Source organism: Mesoplodon bidens, assembly GCF_964165515.1.
Source record: "Mesoplodon bidens genome assembly, chromosome: 15".
Classification (NCBI taxonomy): domain Eukaryota; kingdom Metazoa; phylum Chordata; class Mammalia; order Artiodactyla; family Ziphiidae; genus Mesoplodon; species Mesoplodon bidens.
The window spans coordinates 75,837,937-75,862,422 of record NC_138171.1 but is presented as its reverse complement, the minus strand read 5'-3'; the positions used below and the strand labels follow the sequence as shown (position 1 = coordinate 75,862,422).

The window sequence follows — 24,486 nt, the reverse complement described above, 5'->3', positions numbered from 1 at the left end:
AGCTTGCTCAGGGGATTCACTTGAAACTCATCAGCCACACCAGATAGAATACAACAGCCAAAGAAGGCATGAGTTGACATTCCCAGGAAGGCTTAGTTAGATGGAAGAGTTTTGAAGCATAGATATTTTTTTCCCTATTTAGACCCTTTTAATCTTCCTGAAACTCCCAGCAGATGTAATAGCCTTGTGATGAATGGAGCCAGCTGTCCCTTTAATGCACCTGTCTTTTACCACCCAGCATCCTCAGTCAGGTGGAAAACATTCACGTCACATCAGAATTTGCCCAGGAATGATCAGAGGGCAACCAGAAGAAACTACCCAAGAACTTTGGCTTTTCTCCTTTTATTTTAAAAAGATTGTCAATTTTATTGTGGAAAATTCAGCAAATTCAGAAAAGTATAAAGAATAAAATAAAAATCATCCAGAATCCCATTCCTAAATATATATATATATATATATATATATATATATATAAACATACACATACACACACACACAATTTACCAACTTAGTATTATGTTTAATGGGCAGTTTTAAGTCCTGCTTTCCGCATTTCTCTAGCTGAATTTTTTTAAAGAGTGTACAGGAGTATGTATCAGTCAGTTTTTGCTATACAACAAACCACTCAGTACTTAGTGGCTTAAACCCAGAACCATTTATTTGCTCACAATTCTGTGAGTCGGCTTTTGCACTGACCTAGGGACAGCTTACCTTTGCTCCACGTGACATCAGCTGAGCTCACTCTTGTATCTGTGGTCAGTTTGGGGTTGACAGCCTCACTACTTAGCCTGGTGGTTAGCTGGATCTCAGCAGTGGTAGTGGAGGTAACTGGGCCTAGATGCAAAGAGTGGGGAAATAACACCATTAAACACCACTGCCTCTTGATGGGAGAAGGTGAAAAGTTGCATCCAAAGGCATGTGGATACAGAGAGGGGAAGACCATGAGGCCATTTTGCAGAATCTCCCATAGAGCAGGGGAGCTATAGGAAAAGGACTAGAACTTTCTCCTGGCCTGACTCAGAAAAGCACCAGGGCAAGGTCCCATGGCCTCAGAACACAATCTGCAGAGCATTGAAATGGTCCACAAATTGGCTCTGGGGACTGGAGCTTACAGGAAAAATAAAATCAGGACAGTTTCTGCCAGGCTTAATTTCCCTATTTTTAGAGGTTGAGGGTGTAGGCTCACCCTTGCTGTGAGTACCTGTCAGATGTCAAAATCAGATGTGAGACAAAGACAGTTCATTATTTAATTAGCTTACTTAAAGATCTCCCCTCCCCACAATATATGAAAGGCTAGATCATTCATTGTCACTCTTGAGGGCAGAATCTCCATTTCAAACATTTCTTTAGTTTCCACGCACCCAGCAGAGCTCACAGGGACTGGCACATCCTCAGTGCTTTCAGTCTGAACGGTTTGTTCACTCACTCATTCAATAAATATGAGCTAAACATCATTCTGTGCCAGGGCAGTGCTAGGTCCTAAGGATGAATAAAGCAAAATCACTAATTTCATTCAGTTTATTTGGAGAATGGGGGCTGTGATAATAAACAAATAGGTAAACATACAAATAAAATCACCACCAGATTGCAGGGTGATACATTCTAAGTTTTCTATGATTAGTTAACTTAAGTAGAGTAAAGAAGGTGGAGGGTGGAGAGTAGAGGGTCTGTAGGTGCCGGTCAGAGAAGGCCCCTCCACAGTGGGGTGGTGACAGCAGAGACACATGAGGGGTGGGGCCTGTGGCCTTCAGGGATGAGAGTGTTCCAGGAAGAAGAAACACAGCATGTGGAGTGGAGCCTGACTCTCGGCCACATTGGCCAGTGTGAGCTCATCCAGATTTAAGAACAAGGTGCCATATTGACTCCAGTTTCTATAGAGAAAGGAAACTTTCTTCCTTAAAAAAGAGAACAGAGATGGAGTGTGACTACTCCAAGAAAAGGCTGAGAGTACAATTTATACTAATCTATTGGAGCTTTTATAGCATTCTATAGTGCAGAAGACATATTCATTTATTAGCATAAAAACAAATCAATCATCTTAGGTCTTAAGTCAAAAGTTATTTTCACATTCTCACATGACTCTGAGAGTTGGCTGGGCTCAGCCAGCCAGTGCTGCTCTGACTTGTTAGATAGTGCATCTAGAAATCTTCCTCAGCCATATGTCAGGAACGTAGTGCTGACTGTTGGCTGGATGCTGAGCTGGAACTTTCCACAAGAACACCTACCATGTGGCCTTTCCGTGTGGCCTTCCTTACAGCATGGAGGCTGGATTCCATGAGTGAGTGTCCCAAGAAAACAGGGTAAAAGTATGGCATTTTTATGACCTCAAAGTCACATAGTGTCCCTTTTACCATGATCACAGCCCTCCCAGATTCAGCAGGAAGGAACATGAAATTCTCCTGAGTGGGAGGAGAATTGAATCACATGTCAAGAAGATCTCATGGGCTGGACAGTATTGTTGTTGGCATTTTTGGAAATATTGTTTGTCACACAAGGTGTGCTGTTAGGAGATGTTCAATATCATCAGCCCTTAGAAAAATGCAAATTAAAACTATGAGATATCGTTACACACCTCTAAGAATGGCTAAAATGAAAAATAGTGATAACACTACTAATTCATACAATGCTGGTGCGAATGTAAAATGTAGAGCCACACTTGAAAAATGGTTAGGCAGTTCCTTTCAAAACTGAAAATGGACTTACCATGTGACAAGCAGTCTCACTCTTAGGCATATATTCCAGAGAAATGGAAACTTATTTCCACACATAAATTTGCATACAAATGTTTATGGCAGTTTTAGTCATCATAGCCTGAAACTAGAAAATACCTAAATGTCCTCCAGAGGGTAAATGATTAAATAAACTATGGTGTATATATACCAGGGAATATTACCCAGACAAAAAAATAAATGAATGAGTGACACATGCAGGAACTTGGATGAACCTCAAGGAAGTTATGCTGAGTGAAAAGAAAAGTCAACCTCAAAAGGATACACACTGCATAATTCCATTTATGTAACATTTGTGAAATCATGTAATTATAGAGATGTACAGCATATTAGTGGTTGCCAGGGGTTAGGGATTGTAATTGTGTGGCTATAAAGGGGTAACACCATCACCTTATGGTGATGGTACAGTCGCGTATCTTTATTTGTGACAGTGGTTGTGCAAGACTACAATGTGATAAAATTGTAGAGTACACACACATATACACCCATACACACTACATACACAAATGAGTTCATGTATAACTGATAAAATCTGAGTGAGCTCTATGGACTGTACCAACATCAATTTCTTGGCGTTGATATTGAGCTATAGTGCATAAGATGCTAACGTATTGGGAGGAGTGGATGCACATTTCTTTGTAACCTCCTATGAGCCTATATAGTATTTCAAAATAAAATATATCTTTTTAAAAACAGTGAATTGCTCAGGTTTAAAAGGATAAGTCCCTTCTGGCCTCTTCAAAGACTATAAGGGAAATTTTTTGCTATCAACTGAAAAGAAATCGTTCACTCTTTGTCCATGATAGAAATAATATCTAGTGAATCACTAATTTGTATTAAGCAGAGGTGTTTAAGGAGTGGTGTTTGGGGTTTGAAAGGGAAAATAAATAACATGTCATAGAGTGGTTTCAAGAATTACATGAAGTAATTAGTGTAAAACCATAAGAGGTAAACCAAGTACATGGTTGATGCTCAGAGTGAAGGCAGTCCCCATGATCTTTCAATTAAGGGTTGAGTAAATTCCTCCACGGTTTTTCTTTGGCCTGGGGCTCGCATTCAAGAGATGATACTTAGGGGCCACTAGGCAGTGAGTGACCAACTTTTATCAAATTCATTGGCTGAAATGGAATTCAAACCCATGACCTCTTAAGCCCAATGCATCTATTAAAAAGAGGCGTTTACAAGTAGTCTTTATGGTTTTTCTTTTTATTATAAATTGGTTGCCACACTTTAAGAATTAGAAGATTTCATGTAAAATTTCAGATTCCTGTCTCCCTTGAAAAAAATCAAAGTGTCTAGCAACACTGTTCCTGACTTCACTCATGGCAGTAATGGAGGTGGTGTGATGAGGGTGAATAGCACTACAGTGGAAACGTTGCTGGTGCCCCACCCTTATCTTCCCATTTCAGTGCTCGCTAACTCCACCTCCAAATGCCACCACCTGCATCTCTTTGCCTCGGGACTTCTCTGGCTACTGTAGTCTGCTCTTCCAGCACAAAGAAGCCTAGAAATTCCAGGAAATTAACATTCATGCTTCCCGGGAGCAGCCCTGAAAAAGTGATGGGGATTGGTATATAAATACCCCAGCTCTCTCGCCCTTGGATGGAATAACTCTGAGACACATGTTCTATACAGTCTCCCAGATGTCTTCAGCAGGATTAAGCTCTAGTTCCCATGGTGGTGACTTCCTTGCTGATTAACCCTTGACTGACTGCCTTCCCTTCCCTGTTATACTTCCCCATTTCACTGCTAGTGTTTCCTGTATCTCCCCAATAAATGACTTACACTGAATCCTTGTCTCAGCATTTTCTTCTGGGAGAGGGGGTCCCAAAGTAACATAGCACCCATAAATAATAAATATGTTTGTGCCCTTTCTCCCACAGAATTTGAAGGGAGGGTTAAAGGACAAATAAGGGGCCACAGACGGAGCCTATGAATGTTCCACACCTTCTCTACTGGTCTCCTGACAATCAGCTGGAAGTTAGTGTCTCTTTACCAGGGGCGTGTGTCCCTAGTTTTCCATTGTCTCCACTGGCTCATTTAATTCATTGGTATTATTGGGTTGGCCAAAAAGTTCATTTGGGTTTTTCCATTAGATGTTATGGGAAAACCTGAGCAGAATTTTGGCCAACCCAATATTTTCCTGGCTCCTTTAGCCATTTGAATTTTGTTGTCTCTCAAATTGCTAGAATTTTACAATTAGGAGAAACCTGAAGATTATCTCCCAGAAGCTCTTCTTAAGTAGAGACTTGGGCATATTAAATAGCTTGCTTGAATTCATTCCTTTCCAGTAGTCTCTGGGATACACCCAAACACTTCCTCCACAGAAGTTATTTTCTAATGCAGGGAACACAGCATGAAAAGTCAGGAGACCCCAGGGTTGAGTTCACTGCTGAAACTGTCACATAGTCTTGGGCAAGTTCCTACCGCTCTCTGTGCTGTGCCAAGTGGCAGAGGGGCTGACTGAGGCTTCTAGGCCGTTCCAGCTCAGCCGCTATGAGGCCTTCCCTCTCCTCTCGGGTTTGGCTGCTGAAGAAGTGGGTCTTCAGCTGGAAGCACCATCATCAGTCTGGTCCCTTCTATTACCTCGGTTCCTTTGTCCCTGGGTCATTGCTCTTCTTAAAACAAGTTCTCAGATTTTAGTGAGCATCACAACCCCTGGAGACCTTGTCAAAAAACAGATTCCTGGGCCCTTCTCTCAGAGATTATGATTCAGTCAGGCTGGCTGTATCTCTGAGCAATTTCCAGCTGATGATACACACTTGAGTACCATTGCCTTATAGGAAGAACCCAGGAACCAGGCACAAAAGCAGCCATCTTTCTGCCTTAGCAAAAACCTGGAGCAGACGCAAGAATTCTTTAGAGCATATGCAATTTACAAAACGAGGGTTTTACATTTTATTTTAAACCTGTAGCTATCTTGTGGGTGGATTCTCTTTTGCTCCTCCTCTTGCAAATTTTTGTGGGGCCCCTTACTCCTAGCCAGGATGCATTGAGCTGGGTAACATCTCAAGTTTAAGTAGCAGCTTTGTCTGACCTCTGAGCTCTAGTTCCTTGTCTGGCCCCTGTGGAACCAGCTACATCTCCTCTTAGGGGGCGGGCAACATGCTTGCTTCAGTTCTCTTAGCCTAACTGCATTCGTGAGACAAAGGTGGTTTCCTAAGTACCCACATTGTACAATCCTATCTAAAATAAGGCTCAGCTTAAAGTCTATGTGATTTGCTTGTGTGTGTGTGTGTGTGATTTGCTTTTAATAACTGCCTACAATGCTTTATTATACTCATTACCTGAGTTCTTATTATCTACTTGCAGATTTATTTGGATGAATGTGTGCAGTTATGTTCTTTTAGAAAATTGTCTCTTTTATGTATTTGGATGAGTAAAACAATCATGCAAAAACAATTATACTCCTACAACATAAGAACAGACCTGGCTTCCAAGTGTTGAGTTTCAATTTCTCATCTTATATTTTGTCAGGGAGATAATTATTAGTCTGTCAGTTTTGGTATCTTTTTTTTTAATGTCTGGAAAAAGAAAGCCACACTAGAGATATTGAAATTAAAACTGCCAATACCAAAATGCTGATACATTCACCTCCTGAATCATTCAGGTTTCTTAATTTTATGGGTAAACAAAATATATTGGCAAAATTGTTCCTCCTTTACTATGTGTCATAGGGTTGCAAACTTACTCAGGCTTGAGCTTTGGAAATAACCACACACACACACACACACACACACACACACACAACTAACCTCAACTTCTTCACAAAGCCCCACTGACTAGAATTTTTTTAACTCTATTTTAATTCAGTCTATTAAATTTAGTCTGCTTAAATAATTTAAACATTGTTTATCAGAGTTCAGTCACATTATTGTAAGGTTAAACTGATACCTTTAAACCCTCAGTCTTTGAGGTTTGGTCACCACCTGCTCCTTCTTTCCACCTCCCACCCCCATCTTCCTCAGGATGGAGACAAATGTGGGTTATGGGACCTCTGGGTGAAGGAGATATGATCCATCTTCTTGTTTCTCGCTGGTCCCTGCCTTGGCGTGACAGCCTCTTCTGCTACCTGGACTCGTGGCCAGTGAGCATTAGCTGGTCCCATCAGCTGCTGGTCTTTTCAGGAAGAGGCTTCTCTGCAGTATTTTACTCCAACCTCTTTCCTCAAGTCTTGAAAGCTATCCTTGAGACTGCCTCTCATGTCAACCATAGGCTTGTGCCTGGCACTTCCCTGTTCCTTCACTGAGATTTGGAGGAGCTTCGGGAGCCCTGCAAACCACACAAAGGCCATGGAAGCCAGTAGCATTGTCTCAAGTTCATTTCCACCCACTCTGTTGTGCCATCTCTCCATGGAGGCCATGTTGGGCATAGCCGAAGCTGATGTGCAGCTGGTATTCACCAGTGTATCTATACCCATTGTTAAAATGTTGCAATATTCTCATGCTTGTTGGTTAATAGCCACTGTTTCCAGTCATTGGAGTATTATCCCCCATGACCCCAGCCCCTTACCAGGGCGCCCCTTGCCTCATTAAGGATGGTAATGCCCACAGGATAACTCCAGAACAAAGCTCAACTTTATGTCTAGATTCTGATTGGTCTAGATGAATCTGCTTATTAAATATTTTTAATATTACCTCTGAACACAGATGCATGTGGCTTCTCTCCCTTGTTTGTGTGGGGATGTATGCTACTCAGATATTTCTGAAGCACACCACCATCTTCTCGGGGTGGTAGGAAATGGTGTATAATAAAGAGTTGGGGCCTGACATAAGTTACTGCTCTTTGTCCTCTTCTGCAAATAATCCTTGGCTAAAAGTGATGGACTGTAGGGCTTTCACTTCTCAGAATTGTAGATGCTTTTTACAGTAGGGCAGCAAGAATTATGGACCAGGTACCATGGCCATAGGGCACTCTTCTTTTTTTTTTTTTAATGTATTATTCTTTTCTTTTTTTGGCTGCGTCTTGCAGCTTGTGGGATCTTAGTTCCCCAACCAGGGATTGAACCCAGGCCCTAGCAGTGAAGGAGCCAAATCCTAACCACTGGACTGCCAAGGAATTTCCAGGGCACTCTTCTTTATACCACATGGAAATTCTGTGATCTGACACATGTGGGCTTGATTCTTGATGTGCCAAAGCAATTGAGAAAAATCATCTCTCTGCTAAACCATATTTCTCTAGCATTCCATCTGGTGCAATCGAAACTGAAGGAGTCCCATCCCAAACCATACCCCACTAGTCTTGGCTTGATTGGAGAGCAGATTATGAACAAGGAAATGGAAAAATAAAAAAATAATAATTTCCAAAACATTACCTCCATTTCATCTGTCTTACAACTTTAATTCTAGAAACAGTTGTCTTCAGTAAGTTAATGATGGTTTCAGAAGGAGCACCAATGTGTTTTCTATCATGTGATCTGTTGTCCCATGTATGTATGTATGTATATATATGTCACTATCAGATAATATCAATCTAGTAGCATGAGTTTTTTGAGTATCTACTGTTTTCTCAGCTCTTAAGGAACACAACAAGGCTTCATAATTAAAAGGCAGAGCTATTGCCCCTGAGCAATGTCATTTCCAGCTGAGGGAAAAACTCAGCATCAGAAAACAGTTTAAGATTAAATGAATGCTAAATTCTCTCAAATTTGATGAGGGGAGAGATCAATATGGGCTCCTGAGAAAAATTCTGGAGGAAGTGAGAAGTGATCAGGGCCTTAAAATATCCTTAAGAATTGAATATGCTTTCCAACTAAGATTAGGAAAAAGGCAAAGATATCCCCTCTCACCACTCCTTTGCAACATCATACTAGAAGTACTAGTTAATGCAATAAAACACGAGAAGGAATAAAAGGTATACATACTGGGAAATAAGAAATAAAACTATCTTTGGTCACAGGTGACATGATCATCTATTCAGAAAATCTGAAAGAATCAACAAGAAAATCTAGAGCTAATAAGTGATTATAACACAGTTGTAGGATATCTAGTTAATATACAGAAGTCAATCACTTTTCTATGTACCAGCATTACAAGTGGAATTTGAAATTAAAAACACAATGCCATTTACATTATCACCCTCCAAAAACTAAATACTTAAGTATAAATCAAGCAAAATATGTACTACATCTATATGAGGAAAACTACAAAACTCAGATGAATAAAATTTAAAAAAAAACTAAATAAATAGAGAGGTATTACCTTGGATAGGAAGAACTCAGTATTGTCAAGATGTTACTTCTTCCCAACTTGATCTATAGATTTAATGCAATCTCAGTCAAGATCTCAGTGAGTTATTTTGTAGATATCGACAAAATTGATTCTAAAGTTTACATGGAGAGGCAAAAGACCAACATAATCATCAACACATATTGATGAAGAAGAACAAAGTGCAAGACTGACACTATCTAACTTTAGGACTTTTTGAGACAGTGTGGTATTAGCAAAGAATTGACAAATAGACAAATGAAACAGAATAGAGAGCCCAGAAGTAGACCCACATAAATAGAGTCAACTGATCTTTGACAAGGGAGTAAAGGCAGTAAAATGGAGCAAAGATGGTCTTTTCAACAAGTGGTATTGGAATAACTGGACATCCACATGCCAAAAAATTGAATCTAGACACAGACCGTATACCCTTCACAAAAATTAACTCCATGTGGAGTTAAAAAGAGTATCTAGAAAGAGCACCTAAAAAGAGAAGAGGTGAGAGTTGGGACCCAAACTCCTGGAAGCCCCAGTATTTAAGTTGTGGGCAGCAGAGATAGAGCCAGAAAAAAAGGTTGAAAAAAGTTCAGAGAGGTATCAAGAGAATCAAGGGAGAATTTGTGCCTTAGAGACTATACTTTTGATCTATGGCAATTTTAACTTCAAATGGCCATTCTGAACCATTGCCACCCAATGCCTGAATCATTGATATTTTTTGTTTTGTTTTCATTTAATGTATTCTGTCATCACCAATAATCCTAAGTGGCAATCATTTTCAATAAGGCTATCTGAAGTTCAGACCAGGTCACCATGAAGAGAATCAAGCCTCCCAGAAATAAACTGAATCCTGGTCACCTAGAATATATAAACTGGCAGGGTGCCTGAGGGTGCAGTATGTTCTTAAGAGTATTCTTAAAGGCTCTGGGCAAGAAATTTCAGGGTGTTTTTCTTTTTGACGACCTCTAATGTAAATAACATATATGTATATTGGGTAATTAAGATGACCACCTTGTACCCCTGGTAATTAATTGCTCACACCCAGTTTCTATGCCCACATTTCCACTTGCATTGATATTCACATTGGCAACTTCAATTGTCCTGAGAAAAGGAGGAAAACCAAAAGAAAAGGGGAGCCAGTACTTAAAGTGATATCTCAGCATCCTTTATAAATGGGGTCATGCAATAAGTCAAACATAGAAATGAAGTTGGTTATTTGAATCATCTCATGGTACTTAGAAATCTAAATGTCTTCGGTGCAAAAAACCCCCTAAATTGCAGCAGTTTGTACAAAACTCGTGTTGAGAATAGCAGTTTACTTACACTAAAGCATCATCTCTTACATTAAATGAAAGTAGTAGGTTTGAATTTTAATGAATTTGTTTTGGGTGTATTGTAAATTTTGGGGTTTCATAATTTTATAAAAGATATCAGCAACAAGAGTTAAACATTTGCAAATCAATCCTGCTGGAGCCATAAGAGGTTTTTTCACTAAAATGGATTGTACCTTTCCAATAAAAGGGTCTGATAGCCACTCCTCTGGTATTTTCAAGGCCTGTTAACAAGAGATGGTGGTTTTGTTTTGAATTTGAAACTCTTTCCATATTTCTACATCTTGAAGCCAGTATTTTTTTTAATTTATTGAAGCATAGTTGATTTACAATGTTGTGTTAGTTTCTGGTGTACAGCAAAGTGATTCAGTTATACATATATATATATAAGAGTTCACATCTGCTAATCCCAAACTCCCAGTCCATCCCTCTCCCACCCCCACTCCCCCTTGGCAACCACCATTCTGTTCCCTGTCTGTGAGTCTGTTTCTCTTTCGAAGATAAGTTCATTTGTATCATAGTTTAGATTCCACACATAAGTGATATTGTACGGTATCTGTCCTTCTCTTTGTGACTTTCTTCACTTAGTATGATAATCTCTAGGTCCGTCCACGTTGCTTCAAACGTCAGAGCCAGTATTTTTAAATTGTTAGTTTGTTGCATTCCTTTCCTTTTCAGATAAAGTTGTCTGACTTTGGTTTCTGTGCTCAAGTTTCCAAAGAGGTGCCAAAGAGGAAATCACTGGTTGGCACGCCCTACTGGATGGCACCTGAGGTGATTTCTAGGCTGCCTTATGGGACAGAGGTAAGGGAGTGATGGTCATTGTTGGGGAGTGGCAGGGTCTGGTTAGGCTCTGGGATGAAGGGGTTCTGAGATCATTAATGACTGCAGGAGATCAGGGTGATGACTTTTAACTCCACATTTGATCCCCATTCACTAGGCTTGTCACAGAGTAGGTTGTGGAAGAAGGGAGACTGGCTACCCCTGGGATATTGCCACAACATTGATCCAGGAGTGTACTTAGGTCCCAAGTTGACAGTGGGAGAGAGTCACTCAAACTATTATCTTACCCTCAGGGCCAGGCATACACAAAGTGAGAAAATGCAACCTGAAAAGTGGCCGGAGACACACAGATGAGTAGGTGTGATAATTCAAAGGATAGAATGTCAGATAAAGCTCCCCAGGATTGGGGTTAATATTTGGATGATAAATAATGTTTTGCTATAGGAAAAATCATATACGAATATTGCAACATATTTTAAAATATGGCAAAATGTTTGTTTCCTCTGAAAAGGAAATAATCACTCATAATCTATCTTTTAATTGTTTTTTGTTTTTTAATCAAAAAATGTTTTTGATCTTTTTTTATTGAATGAAAGATTCTTTAAATTCTACAGTGCTTTACAATTTTTTAAAGTTTCACACACATGATTTCATATAATTCCATAATAACCTTCCCCTTTTTAAAAAAATTCTCTATCCCTGTATTGCCCTTCCTCCTTTCCCTCTCCCCACTGGTAACCATTAGTTTGTTCTCTGTGTCCATAAGTCTGCTTCTTTTTTGCTTTATTCACTAGTTTGTTGTAGTTTTTAGACTCCACAGATAAGTGATATCATACAGTATTTGTCTTTCTCTGTCTGACTTGTTTCCCTTAGCACAATGCCCTCCAAGTCCATCCATGTTGCTGCAAATTTCATTCTTTTTTATGGCTGAGTAGTATTCCATTGTATCTATACCACATCTTCTTTATCCATTTGTCTGTTGATGGACACTTAGATTGCTTCCATACCTGCTCATAATCTATTAAGGGACAAGGTTTGGATACATAAAACGAGGGGCCAGAAGTGGAGGAGAGCCTTCTAGGGGGATAATAGTGTGAGTAGAAGCTCTGAGACACACACACACTACACACACATACACACAGAGGCAAGGAGCTCGTTTCACCTGGGCACACAGTGTTTCCACACATTATGGTGCAGAAGGTGATCCTAAGAGAGGAGAAGCCTGCAGGTGGTGGCACAGACCAGTGAGCAAAGGAGAGTGGCAGAAGTTCAGGTGGACTCTGCTCTCTTTCCCCAGTTTACTTGCCCTTGGATGAATACTCCACTTGTTTATCTCACTGTGGTCCCAAGAGCATCAATTCTCAGTGAAGGTCACTGTGCGGGTGAGAGCAGGAGTGTGAATAACTGATAAGAGGTATAATGAGGCTGGGAGGGAGAGGCGACAGTGCCTGGGAATTTATAGCACGGCTGTGGCTCCTCCTTGTCCTGACTTCCCATTCTTTACCCTGAAAGGATTGCTTGTTGTCTCTCCCTTTCTTTCCCTCCATTCCCTGAACATGGTTTTATAGATCATGGTTTTGTGCACACTGCTTCAAAGTGATAAAACACAAAGGAATGGTCTTCCCTGATGACGCAGTGGTTGAGAGTCCGCCTGCTGATGCAGGGGACACGGGTTCGTGCCCCAGTCTGGGAAGATCCCACATGCTGAGGAGCGGCTGGGCCCATGAGCCATGGCCGCTGAGCCTGCGCGTCCGGAGCCTGTGCTCCACAACAGGAGAGGCCACAACAGTGAGAGGCCCGCGTACCGCAAAAAAAATAAAATAAATAAATAAAAAACACAAAACAAAACAAACAAACAAACAAAAAACACAAAGAAAAAATATACAGGGGCAAAGCACTATTTTTAAAAATCAAATTAATAGAAGAATCAGGATATATTGTGCTGTGCAATGTAGCTCTTTGGAGTTTGTTATGAATATGCCAAAACTTTTCTTATTTTCTTATGGTTTAAATGCAACTTTCCTCTCTGTTCATAACATAAAACCTTGGATGGTTTTCACATCTGCTCTGTAAACCATGAACCACCCAAGTTAACAGGATTAGAAGAAAGTTCTAAACTTCAGAGTGTTAAGACATTCACGTGTATCAAATTGTCAGAATCTTCGTTGAAGTTGTATTTTAAAAGCAGACGAAGACCATTAGCAAACACTTGGTAACTTAACAATTCAGCCTATAAATATGAATTGTATATTTTGAGAGGTTACAAATCCCATATTAATTTATGAATGCATATGAATCCATTGGGGTCCCTGACACATCCAACCTTTCAGAAGGTTCTCTTTGCCTGAGACAATCAGTGTGGTGTGCCTAACAGGTGGACATCTGGTCTCTCGGGATCATGGTGATAGAGATGATAGACGGCGAGCCCCCCTACTTCAATGAGCCTCCCCTCCAGGCCATGCGGCGGATCCGGGACAGTTTACCTCCAAGAGTGAAGGACCTGCACAAGGTGAGAAGCAGCAACCATTGCTGAAGTTCAACATCATTCTTCGATTTTTCTGTCTCTCTGTAGTTTTAAAGACTGGCATATCGCATCCGGGAGTAGATCCTGGTTTATAGGCATGGACTTTGGAATTCGAGTTGCTTGCATTCAGAGCTCTGCTATTCTTGTTCACTCACTTGGGCGAGTGAGTCAGCCCCTCTATCTCTGAAGCTCATCTGTAAAATGGGGTACACCTGCTCCTCTTTCATGGGGTTGGCTCTACTCCGCACTCCCTCCTTGAGAATCTATTGCATGCTGGGGACTGTTCTAATGGCCGGGATATAGCAGCTCAAAACCCCACATTTCCTGACTCTCATAGAAGTTGCATTCTAGTTGGGGAAGCAGTTAATAAACCACACACAGATGGATGAATAAAATAATTTCAGAGAGTGGTACCTGCTATGAAGCGAATAGAACACTGTGATGTGATGGAAGGGGCCGGAGAGGGGGCTGGAAGCTAGTTCTTGTTGAGGGGTGAAAGAGGCCCTTTCAAGGAACTGGAGCTTGCTTGGAAAGAAGGAGTAAGTTATGCAAAAAGATCTGGGAGAAAAATGTCCCAGGCAGAGGGAGGAGCAGTGTGAAGACCCTCAGCCAGAGCAAAGTGGGCACGGGGAAAGGGTGAGGCATGTCAGAGGGTAGTCAGGGGCTAGATTGTGCAGGGCAAAGAGCAACATGGTTAAGGGAACAAGTAGGGTCTTTCCTGTTTTCCAAAGTTTGTCAAGTAGGGCCAAGCTCAGAACATATGATACTAAGTCAAAGAACTGCCACTGTGGGGGCCACCAGTGGGGGCAGAGCTTGCTGAGAGGTGCTGTCTCCATAGATCAGCTCTAAAAATGCTGACCCCTCCCATCCGCCTCCTGACAATAAGAGAGGGAGTGAGGTTGCCTTAGGTGAGGGGATAGTTTGTAATGGTTGCTTCTCCTCTTCCCTCACCCCTAAACCTTAGGGAAGAGCCCCAATAGAATCACTCATAGAAGTTGTGTGGATCTTCCAAAAAGATGGGAGACTGCTTGAATTGAACAGGAGATTGAAATTTGTACTGCATTGGACTGGGTTTAAATAATAAAAAGTGGCTAAAATAGTATGGTATCAAATAGTCCCGCACCCAATACAAAGGAGTGTGATGTTCTTCAAAGTCACAGACAAGAGCAGCTTTCTTCCTAATGGTCAAAAACTGGAAACCTTCCAAGGTTGTTTCCCAAGGGGATAAGTGATATGTGGGGTGATTCAGCAGTGAATACTACACAGCAATGCAGAGGAGACAGCTTTTGTCACACACATCAGGGATACATCTCACAGACACGATGTCAAGTGAAAGCAGCCAGAGAGAGAAGGGTTGACAGCCAATGACTCCATTTCTATAAAGGACAAAATCAGGTAAAAATGTATCTTATCAGAGATCAGGATAATGGTGACCCTTTACAGGGAGACAGGTACTGATTGGAAGAGGGCTGGAGGGAGAGATGTTCTATATTTTGATAGGGGTGGGGAATATATAGGTGTAAATATATGTTTAAAAAACTACTGTAGAACATAAACTTTTTATATGCTTGAATGTACGTAAGCTATACCTCAAAAAGTAAATTACACAAAATTAAAGGAAAAATGCTGTCTGTGTCAGATATCCTTACAGAAGTTTGTTTCTCTTCAAGAAAGGGATTCCACAAAGCCTAGATGGTTTCAGTGGTTACACAAAGAAAACTCATTCCATGTTTACACCACTGTTCATCAAACATGTGTGGCCAGCACCTATACACAGTAGGCACTTCATAATAGCTGCTACTGTCACTATTTTACCATTATTATTTTATTTAGTAAATATTCTTTGCATACCATCATTTACTCCTATTATTTCAGACTTGAAGAAGGTAAGGAAAACAACATATGTTAAGAAAGACAATTCCTGCTTTTGCTTCCATAACCTCTTTCTCCTCAAGCTGACATTCTGGAATTTGAAGTTGTTGATAGAATGACTTTCCTGGGAATTCACTGAGAACCCATTTTAGGGAAACTGGGTTGGGTGTCTGTGTTAGTCCTCAAGATGGTATCTTGCATTTTCACAGGTTTCTTCAGTGCTCCGGGGATTCCTAGACCTGATGTTGGTGAGGGAACCCTCTCAAAGAGCTACAGCCCAGGAACTCCTCGGACATCCATTCCTGAAATCGGCAGGTCCACCATCTTGCATTGTTCCCCTCATGAGACAATACAGGCATCACTGAGCAGAGGATTCATAGAGGTGACAAAGCTAGATGAGGACATGAGAATAATTCAGGAGAACACAAGGAAACCAGAGAACGTGTAACAGACCTGTATATTCCAGACCAGCTGATTGATGGGACGGTGTGTTGACCGGCAGGGTTTGGCAGACCAGAGCATCTTCTTGTGTCTTAAACAGGCATCTCTCCACTAACAGCTGGTGTGGTCATTTGGAACACGGCTTTAATAAGTCATTATTATATTTTTCAGCCTTTCATCCAGCAAATCAGAATGACTCAGTACAAACTCCGTTATGATATATCCTAGCCACATGCAGGGTAATAATGCACAGGATTTTCTATATTGAAAGAATACTTTTCTGGCAAAAAATAGAAAGGATAACAAAAAGCACTTTTTTCTTAATGGTAGCAGTGTAATGTATTTTGCAATGAATTTGTAATTTTTCTGTACAATAGTTTTGATAATTTATAGTACTTTGATGTCACGTAGCCATTGTATCAGTTGAAGTAATACCTGTTTACTAGCAAGAGTTTGAACAAAGTCTTTCCTACTTTTTTATCCCTTTCAGAGAACCAACAATTCTTTAGGAACTTTGAATACTGAATGACTCTCAATCACCGTCAGCTTTAGTAGAATATCTTTCTTATCTTAACAAGTGTCTTATGTGATGGAAGAAGACTTAAGAGTGATGGTGATGGGGGTGCACATTCCATTTATCCAGCCCAAAATAATACAGTACAATAAAATATGAGCCACAGTATACCACCAAAAGTACTCCTTGGGAGAGAGCTAAATATTCTGAAAAATCACATTTTCCTTCAAGCCTGTTAGTAGCAAACCATCTTTTGCACAGCAGGATGTTTCCCCTAGTACTCTCTCAAAGGGGTACGATGTCCCCTTGGGGCCAAATTTCCCCTCCAAGGAAAAATTTTAGTGCTAGGATAATTTGATGTACTTGTAAGAGGCTGTGAGCTCCACATCCTACTCCTCCGCCATCTTGATCCGACAACCTAGTGTTAGGATCATTTGGACTCCATTCCCCAAACTGAATGTTTCAAGAAGGCTGTGAGAATTCCAGTCTCACAAAGGGAAAAAAAGAGAGAAGAGGGCAAGATGTTTGGTTTTGTTCGTTACTGTTTTTAAAACTCTGTGTGCTAGCACACCAAACTCTTGTCTGTAATTTACCTTTGTCGCTATTGTTTCTGTATCATACTGGAAGTCTGGACTCTAGAGAATGAATTAGGAAGTGGGGATTTTCCCGGGTGTGACCCGAATTCAGTTGTGACCATGTTCTGTGTTTCCGACATAGGAGAGTTGTGCTGCTGACTAGATCTTCTTGAATGTTGATAAACACGAATGACTACTACAATACATTTTGTGTTGCTTGTTGGATGAATTTGCATGTTAACTGTAGACCAATATAGATTTGCCTTTAAGACTCTGGAAAAGCTACATAGTCATCATTAGTTTCTATTACTTCTGCATCCAACGAAAGCCATTTTTTACCAAACTAGAAAACCAGAGGCTTTTCTTAATTTCACATACTGTAACAAATATGAATTTAAAATTGTGAAAATGCTCTGGTTGCTCTAAGCCTAATTAGGAATGTTTGTAATTAATAGGTTGCTAATTATTTATTAAAGCTAAAAAGGAAAAAAAAGGCATAAAATGACCTTCTACTGATTAGATTTTCAGTTTTTCCCTAAACTGGAAATGCCTCATTATAAATAGGATCTATAATTTTGTTTCATAAAACAAAACAAATCAATGTTTTATGTAAAATATTAATATAAGTATGTACGAATTAAAATAATCTAAATCCAGAAAATCGCAGTCCTAAAAGTTCATGGAACAGATTGTATTCATTTAGCCAGGACTATGTAGAAATAGAAAGGAAAGAAAAAAAAAATTCTTCTTAACCAGAGAAAATATTAAAAACCATTGCAGAAAATGGATTTTGGATTCCAAACATTTTCGACAGTGTAATAGAAATTTTTCTGTAATTTTCTTATCACTGCCTCTTTTTTAAAGTCTTCATTGAATTTACCAAAAGTTACTGTAGCTTAAAAGGTTGTGTGAGCACTAACTATTGGCAGAAACTGCACTTGCAAATAAAAATAAATGTTTACCTTTTTCCCATCGTGTTATTGGAAACTGGTAATTTCCTGAATTTGCTTCTTGAATAACAAGAATGGTGTCTTTATGATCTGGGGGAATGCAAATAAGTTGCTATAAAATTAAATGTAATACCATGTTGACATGAAGCAAAGATAAATATTCCCATCCCCACAGGTTACAAGCAGTGTAAGATTATGATGTAGATACCACTATTGAGAAAAAAAAATTAAATTCTGGAAGGCCAAATTCAAGGAAAGCCAGATTCATGGCTGAAGATTCCTACTCTGCTGTTCCAAAGATGCTGAACTGATCTGAATGCTTTAACCCACGAAAGATATAAAAAGGAGATTGTTCTGGATTAGAGAAGCTCTCCGGTAGACTGGAAAAAAGTGTTGGGCCCCCTCCTCCTGTTTGGGTGACAAGGGAGACATTAACATTTATCCCATGAAGTTGAGAGTGATACTGGTAAATAGAGTTCATTTCTCATCTGGAAATTTCAGAAAGTGAAAACCCTCAGGAAATAGCCTGAGATAGCAGGATGAGACCTCCTAATAGTAGTAATTGTGTGCCAGGGAAGAGAAAGATGAAGGCAACCTTCCCCAGGCAGGTCCCTGAAGCCACTGGAAGGCACAGAAGAATACACCAATTTCTTCTGTTTACAATGGTGCATAGAGAGAGAGCAGGAAACACGGCAACCACTTAACTAAGTAATGGGGTGAAGCCCAACTTGAAGAGTGCATTGGAGGTATGCACCATGGGGGAAAACAAAGGGAAATATGGCTGCTTTTCTACAGTGGGCAGGGTCGGGGAGGAGCTGAACCTTACTCTATAAACCACATATATCATCTACAACACAACCACTCTAAAAGCAGAGGCTGTAGTCTTCAGGTGGACACAAATGAAACTCAGGCATCTCCTCTTCCTCAACAGCATTTCCAAGGCAGCTGACTGCAGCCAGCTGGGTTACTGGAATCTCCCTTCCCCACAGCTCCCCATAGGTTTGAGCCACGAGTTAGTCTGAGACTCCATGATTTGAGGGAGGGACTCAGAAGAAAGAAAAGGAGGATAAGAAAGCACTCCTTGTCCCCTGCCACTGCCTATCCACTCTACTTCTTTCTCTCTGATACAAGTTTAGCTCAAGCAAAGGGGAGGGGAGTTATTTTGATTTTGAATGAGATTGATTTTTTTTAATGGATTAGGCAGATGGAATCAGTCTGAGTTATGCTTGTGTCCCCATTACCCACTGGGACGAACACACTCAGTAGCAATTACTAGAAAAATAAAATCATTCCATGAAGTTATCAACTCAATGAGTTCAGACTCGTTGGACAAACTGATCCAGTGATTGTCCCTGTGTCATCAAAGAAACAGTAATGAGATTTGAGGCAGAGAAACGATTGATTTGGTCTGAAGCAGCTACAAAATGTACAAGCAAGAGCAGTTCTGTGAAAGTGACACAATATAGTACAAATCCAAATTGTAGAGCAAACCCATCAACTTAAGTCTTGAAATGTGTGCATTTTGAGTTAAGTGAATAGATGACCTTAGTGTGGGCTCTGCCAAATGGAGAACCTAAGACAGACACACAAGTCCTTCCTGGAAGATGATCCCAGGAAGCTCATTCAACATGGCAGAATAGAGACATGAGAGCAAGAGTGAAAGAAATTTGAAAAAAAGGTGTGTATTAATGAATGGGTCACCACCATGGGTGCCTGGGGCTCAGTCCCACTGCAGACCTTCTGGGAGAGATGCTCCAGAATCATCCTTCTAGCAGTGAAATGGCTGGGGTATTTATCCACCACCTCCTATCCCTGGTTTGTTGAGAGTTGCTCCATCTAGGGCATCATCCCCCAGAACGTCCCTCTTGCCCTGTAGGTGGGCAAGGTTTTTTCCCTCCAACTGAGAGGGAGGGAGGCACGGGGAGCTGTGGGCATGTACAGAAACTGCCAGCAAATGAGCTCCAGGAAGGACCGAGGGAACATGGGTGGGGCCCCAGCAACGTCTCCTACATAAATAGATCTGATGAAGGATAAAAAGGGGACTTGACAAAGTCTGAGGGTTCCTGATTTCTGAATCAAAATATACTGTTTTAAAAGCAAAGGGATTCCTTATCCTGAAAGATTTGCCCATATAGCAACTGCTTTGATAATTATGTCTCATCATCATTGGCAGCATTTTGAAAAATCATTAAAGCTAGAAAGGACTTCAAGGTCACATATGGTCCACCTTAACTGAGCCTAACCAAGTCCCCAACAACTTGCTCAATGACAACACATGAATCATGATACCTGAATACACCGCGCGCGCGCACACACACACACACACACACACACACAGAGTTCTGTTCCATGAGGGCAGGGATTCTTACCTATTTCATTCACTGATGTGTCCCCAGCACGAGACCAGGGTCTATAAAACACAAGATCGGTGCTACCAAATATCTCATTTGTCACATAAGCCTTTGTGACCTTCCCCAGAAGACAAACTGACAGGTTCCGCCAGTTTAAATGACAACTGAAGTAGCCATCAGCCCTGGAGTTCTTAGATTAATTTTGCACCCTGGACCCTCTTGGCTGTCTGACGCCTATGGAGTCCTCAGAAAACTGTTTTAAAATGCATAAAGTAAAATACATAGGCTTATAAAGGAAACCAATTAAAGCATAGTTATCAAAAAATATATTTTAACGTTATGGTTATAAATGCACTAAATAACAAGATCTGTGATGGGTCTAATAACTGCCATAATTTCCAATAAGGAATATAAATGATTTTTGGAGGTATTTGCAACAAATATAATGTGGTAATTTCTGCTGATGACCTATACCTAGGTCCTGCTTATACTACAGTGGTTTGGTGCCTATGTTCATAATTGAAGGAGATGCTACCTTTCATTTGAGGTGAGTAAAACTGAAGGTGTAGTTTTTTCTCATCCAAATTCATGGACTCCAACCATCTCCCCAACACCCCCAAACTGACAACCTCCTGAGCAGTTCACTGGGCTGAGGATGGAGAGAATCCTTGCATAGAAACATACTCTGAATTCAAAATAAACTGACACAGAAAACTGGATGTCAGATTAAACAAACAAACAAACAAACCCTGCATTAGTCTTTTTGGGTCTTTCATGTACATGTATGGCAGGTAAAATTTGAACACACATTTTAATAAGGATGCTAGAAAAATATCATTAGTAATACCTCTTATAGAGCATTTCCAGTGTGCCAGGCGCTGTGCTAGGGACTTAAATGTACTATCATACATCCTCAAATAACTTTGCAAGGAGAGGGCAGTGAACTCCATTTTCAGATGAGAAAATGAGCACAGAGAAGCCCAGTAATTTGGCTAATATTGCAGGTAGGCTGATAGCAAAGGCTTTCTTAACCAGAAGTTGTCATACTGCTAAATCAGAATTATCTGGAGAGAACAAATAGTCAGAATACCAATTCTAGGGTCTCACCATAGAGATTCTCAATCATTGGGTTGATGCCCTAGAACTGACATTTTTCAACGACCCCCTGAGATGATTCTGGTACAGGCTGCTTGCAAACTGCACTTTGAAACACACATTGAGAGCTGTGTCTATCTGGTTCAGGTTGCTTGGGTGTTTGTTCCAGGGAGGTGTTTGTGCCCAGTGCTGGTTTGGACTACCCTCCCCTGTAAACAACCCCAGTGCACGCACTGCCTGCTACCTCCACCAGACACTGCAGGTCATTCCTTCCATCTTCCTCCCACTTCTCCATTCTCATATCTCTGTTGTCTCCCCCATCCATGTGGCTTTGACAAGTCTTTGTTAATGGAAACATTAGAATTGGTGAGAAAAGAGTAGTTATAGTTTAGAGGGCTTTCTGGGGGTGGGGAACAGCCTTCCCTGTTCTCTGAGGCAGCTTCACTGGTAGCTATTTGCCAAAAATAGGGGAACCCTGCAAAGAACCACGCTCAGAATTGAAATCAAACTCCTCCTTCCCCCAAAGAAACATGCATATGGTTCATCCAGCCTGGCTTTTCCAGGCCAGCAGAGCAGCAACCAGACACAACATCCTTTTGTGCCCAGAGGCGTTTGTGTTTAAAACTCCAGTAAAAAAGAAAAATGACAGTTAAAGGGGTAATTGAGCATCTGTGGATTATCTGTTTGTTTCCTTTCCCATCTCTGAGCTCAGGAAACAATGCAAATAGACGAGCCACCCCACAGCTTGTTCCTGCTGCAGGAGCCTCTGTGAAATGCAGGACAATGGCAATGAACATGAATCATCCCTCTGGACACTTTGCCTTGTCCACCCATAGACCACTGGCTCTGCCTTCATCAGGAGGCACCCTTTTATTCTGCTTAGTTGATGATGAAGATAAAAAAGGGCTAAGAAAAATAAGGCGAGGTTCATAGAAATTAGGCTGAACTTGAGACCTAATTTTAGGACTGCTAAATAAAGATGCCGTGATTAATAATAACAATAACAGATGTAGTAATAAGGCGTTTTATACATACTGCATATCACAGGTGGAAAAAAAATCACTCTTAATTTTGAGAATTAAGAAATTTGGATTCTAGAAAGATTTAATTAGCTTAGACACAGGGACGTAGCCATATGGCAAAACTTTGTTAGAGCGCTGGGGCACTTTGTTCTGTTTAGAATGACCTGTGTGTGTGTGTGTGTGTGTGTGTACACGCATGTATGCGTGTGTGTTTTCCTGTCTGTTCTCCCCCTATAGACTCCCAGTTGTCATTTACTACTGTACACCCAGCACTGAGCCTGCACTCAGTAGGTGCTCAAAAACTGTTTGTTGAATGAATGAATGACAATTCCAAAAATAGTAATGAGTCCTGTCTTGTGAAAGCAAAATTTTTAAAAAATATGAATTTACTTTTGTAAAAGTAGATTAAATTAAGTAAAGATGGAGTTTTCAGAAGTACAACTCAGAAAGCCTAAAAATGTTTTCTAAAGGGGATACATCTAAGTGTCTGTTTCTCCCCAGATCCTTGATGGTTCCAGATAAATATGAAGTTTCCTAAAAATACATGAGATGCTAAAAGGGAAAGGGCTTGTCATGTTTGGGGTGTGGGGGTGAGATGATCACAGATGATGGAAGGGTGGAGGACACGTGGGTGGGGTGGGGGTTGTCTGCCTCTGCTGGCACCAAAGGCGTCTCTTTTTTCTTGTACAACAGGCAACTTTCATGAGGAATCAGGGCTTGTTCCTCACTGACCAGGCAGACACTGAGAAGAAGTCATGCAGGGAAAGACTGAGGTTGCCAGAGAGCAAACAAATGGATAATAGGAGAACAACTGGCTGATAGTTATCAAGATTTGCTGGTATAATGAACTTATAAGGATGTGCTACTGTCAACAATTGAAGACTCAGGGAGATAACTCATGAGCTTCCTCTCATATGGTGATGATTTTACAGGGGTAGAGGGGTTCCCACCCTAACACCAAAGAAAAGGATTTCCCCTACCCCTGCTCAGACCTTCTGAAAAATGATTGTGTAGAAAGTGAGTGAAATCCAAACTATGTACATTTCTCTAGGGAATTTCAGTAAATTACATTTTATCACAAATAAAACTCAACCTAAGCTACTATGTTCAGTCCAGCTTTTTAATCCAAAGTGAAATGCCAGACTCAAGACCAAGAAGCACCAGAAGCTATGTTAGGCCAATCGTTCAAGAGGTGTCATTATTAAAACTACTTCTATTTGCCAAAATAAATCCACGTTTTTTTCACCTGGAAAAACCAACTCCCTCACCCCCCCCCATTGTTTCCTTGCTGTCTCTTTGCTTTTCCTCTTGCAGAAATGAAATCCCGTCTTCATCATTCCCCTCTCTCCTCTGGGTGCCCCAGAAACCATTTTAGTTTGTTTTCTTGTTTCAAGAAAGCATTCAAATGTTAGACAGTAGTGTGTTTTAATTCATTTTGTAAAACAAACTCACATGGATTGATTCTTCAGGTCCCCTTACTTGGACCTGTCACACTATGAAGTGCAAACAACTCTGCATAGTTACATTAAACAGGTTCTTGTGCTGTGAATTCACTGGGTGCAGGTAGCAGTGAAACATTCCCAAGACAATCACAAGACATGCAGAACGCCAGCCAGAAGCATGAGTCACTTTCAGGGGTCTTGCTGCAGGGAGCATGAGGCTGTATTTTGTGTACGTTGACAACAGTATAGGGTAAGCCATCTGTGTTCAAGGGAGCAAAGCCTCCAATATTCCTCTTGAACCTTAAGGGGTGTCTTTCCGAATGAAGTGTGGTTTCAATCCCTAAACTTCAGAGTCAGATACCTCTCCGAGTTTTATGAGTTGCTCCTTGGAGAGTCAAAGCCAAGCCACGATGAGTGTGAAAGCTGGCTGACCCCTTCCTTCCACTCCCCAGCAACTGTCCTTCACCCCATGAATCCGAAAGAATCCCCCATCCCGGGGTTTAAGCATGGATGCAGGTCAAGCGAGCCTTGAATACCCAGGTCTGTTTGATTGCAGCTATGTTGGTATATCCCATGTACAGGTGGAAAGTGCTTTTGCTCTTTTACCTGATCCAGCCAGTGGAGGGGGGCTGGGGTCTATCTGCCTAATAGTTT

The 24,486-nt window shown here is 40.9% G+C and overlaps 1 protein-coding gene across 1 annotated transcript in view; it reads left to right on the top strand.

Moving 5' to 3' along the window:
- PAK5 (p21 (RAC1) activated kinase 5) overlaps window positions 1–15,807 on the top strand; it is a gene marked incomplete at both ends in the record, with an annotated part of 94,218 nt that extends 78,411 nt beyond the window's left edge. The window contains 3 exons of the mRNA XM_081256228.1: window positions 10,942–11,067; window positions 13,421–13,555; window positions 15,652–15,807. Coding sequence (XP_081112354.1) covers window positions 10,942–11,067; window positions 13,421–13,555; window positions 15,652–15,807 — 417 coding nt within the window. The remainder of the gene's footprint in view (window positions 1–10,941; window positions 11,068–13,420; window positions 13,556–15,651) is intronic.
- Window positions 15,808–24,486: the final 8,679 nt, after the last annotated feature.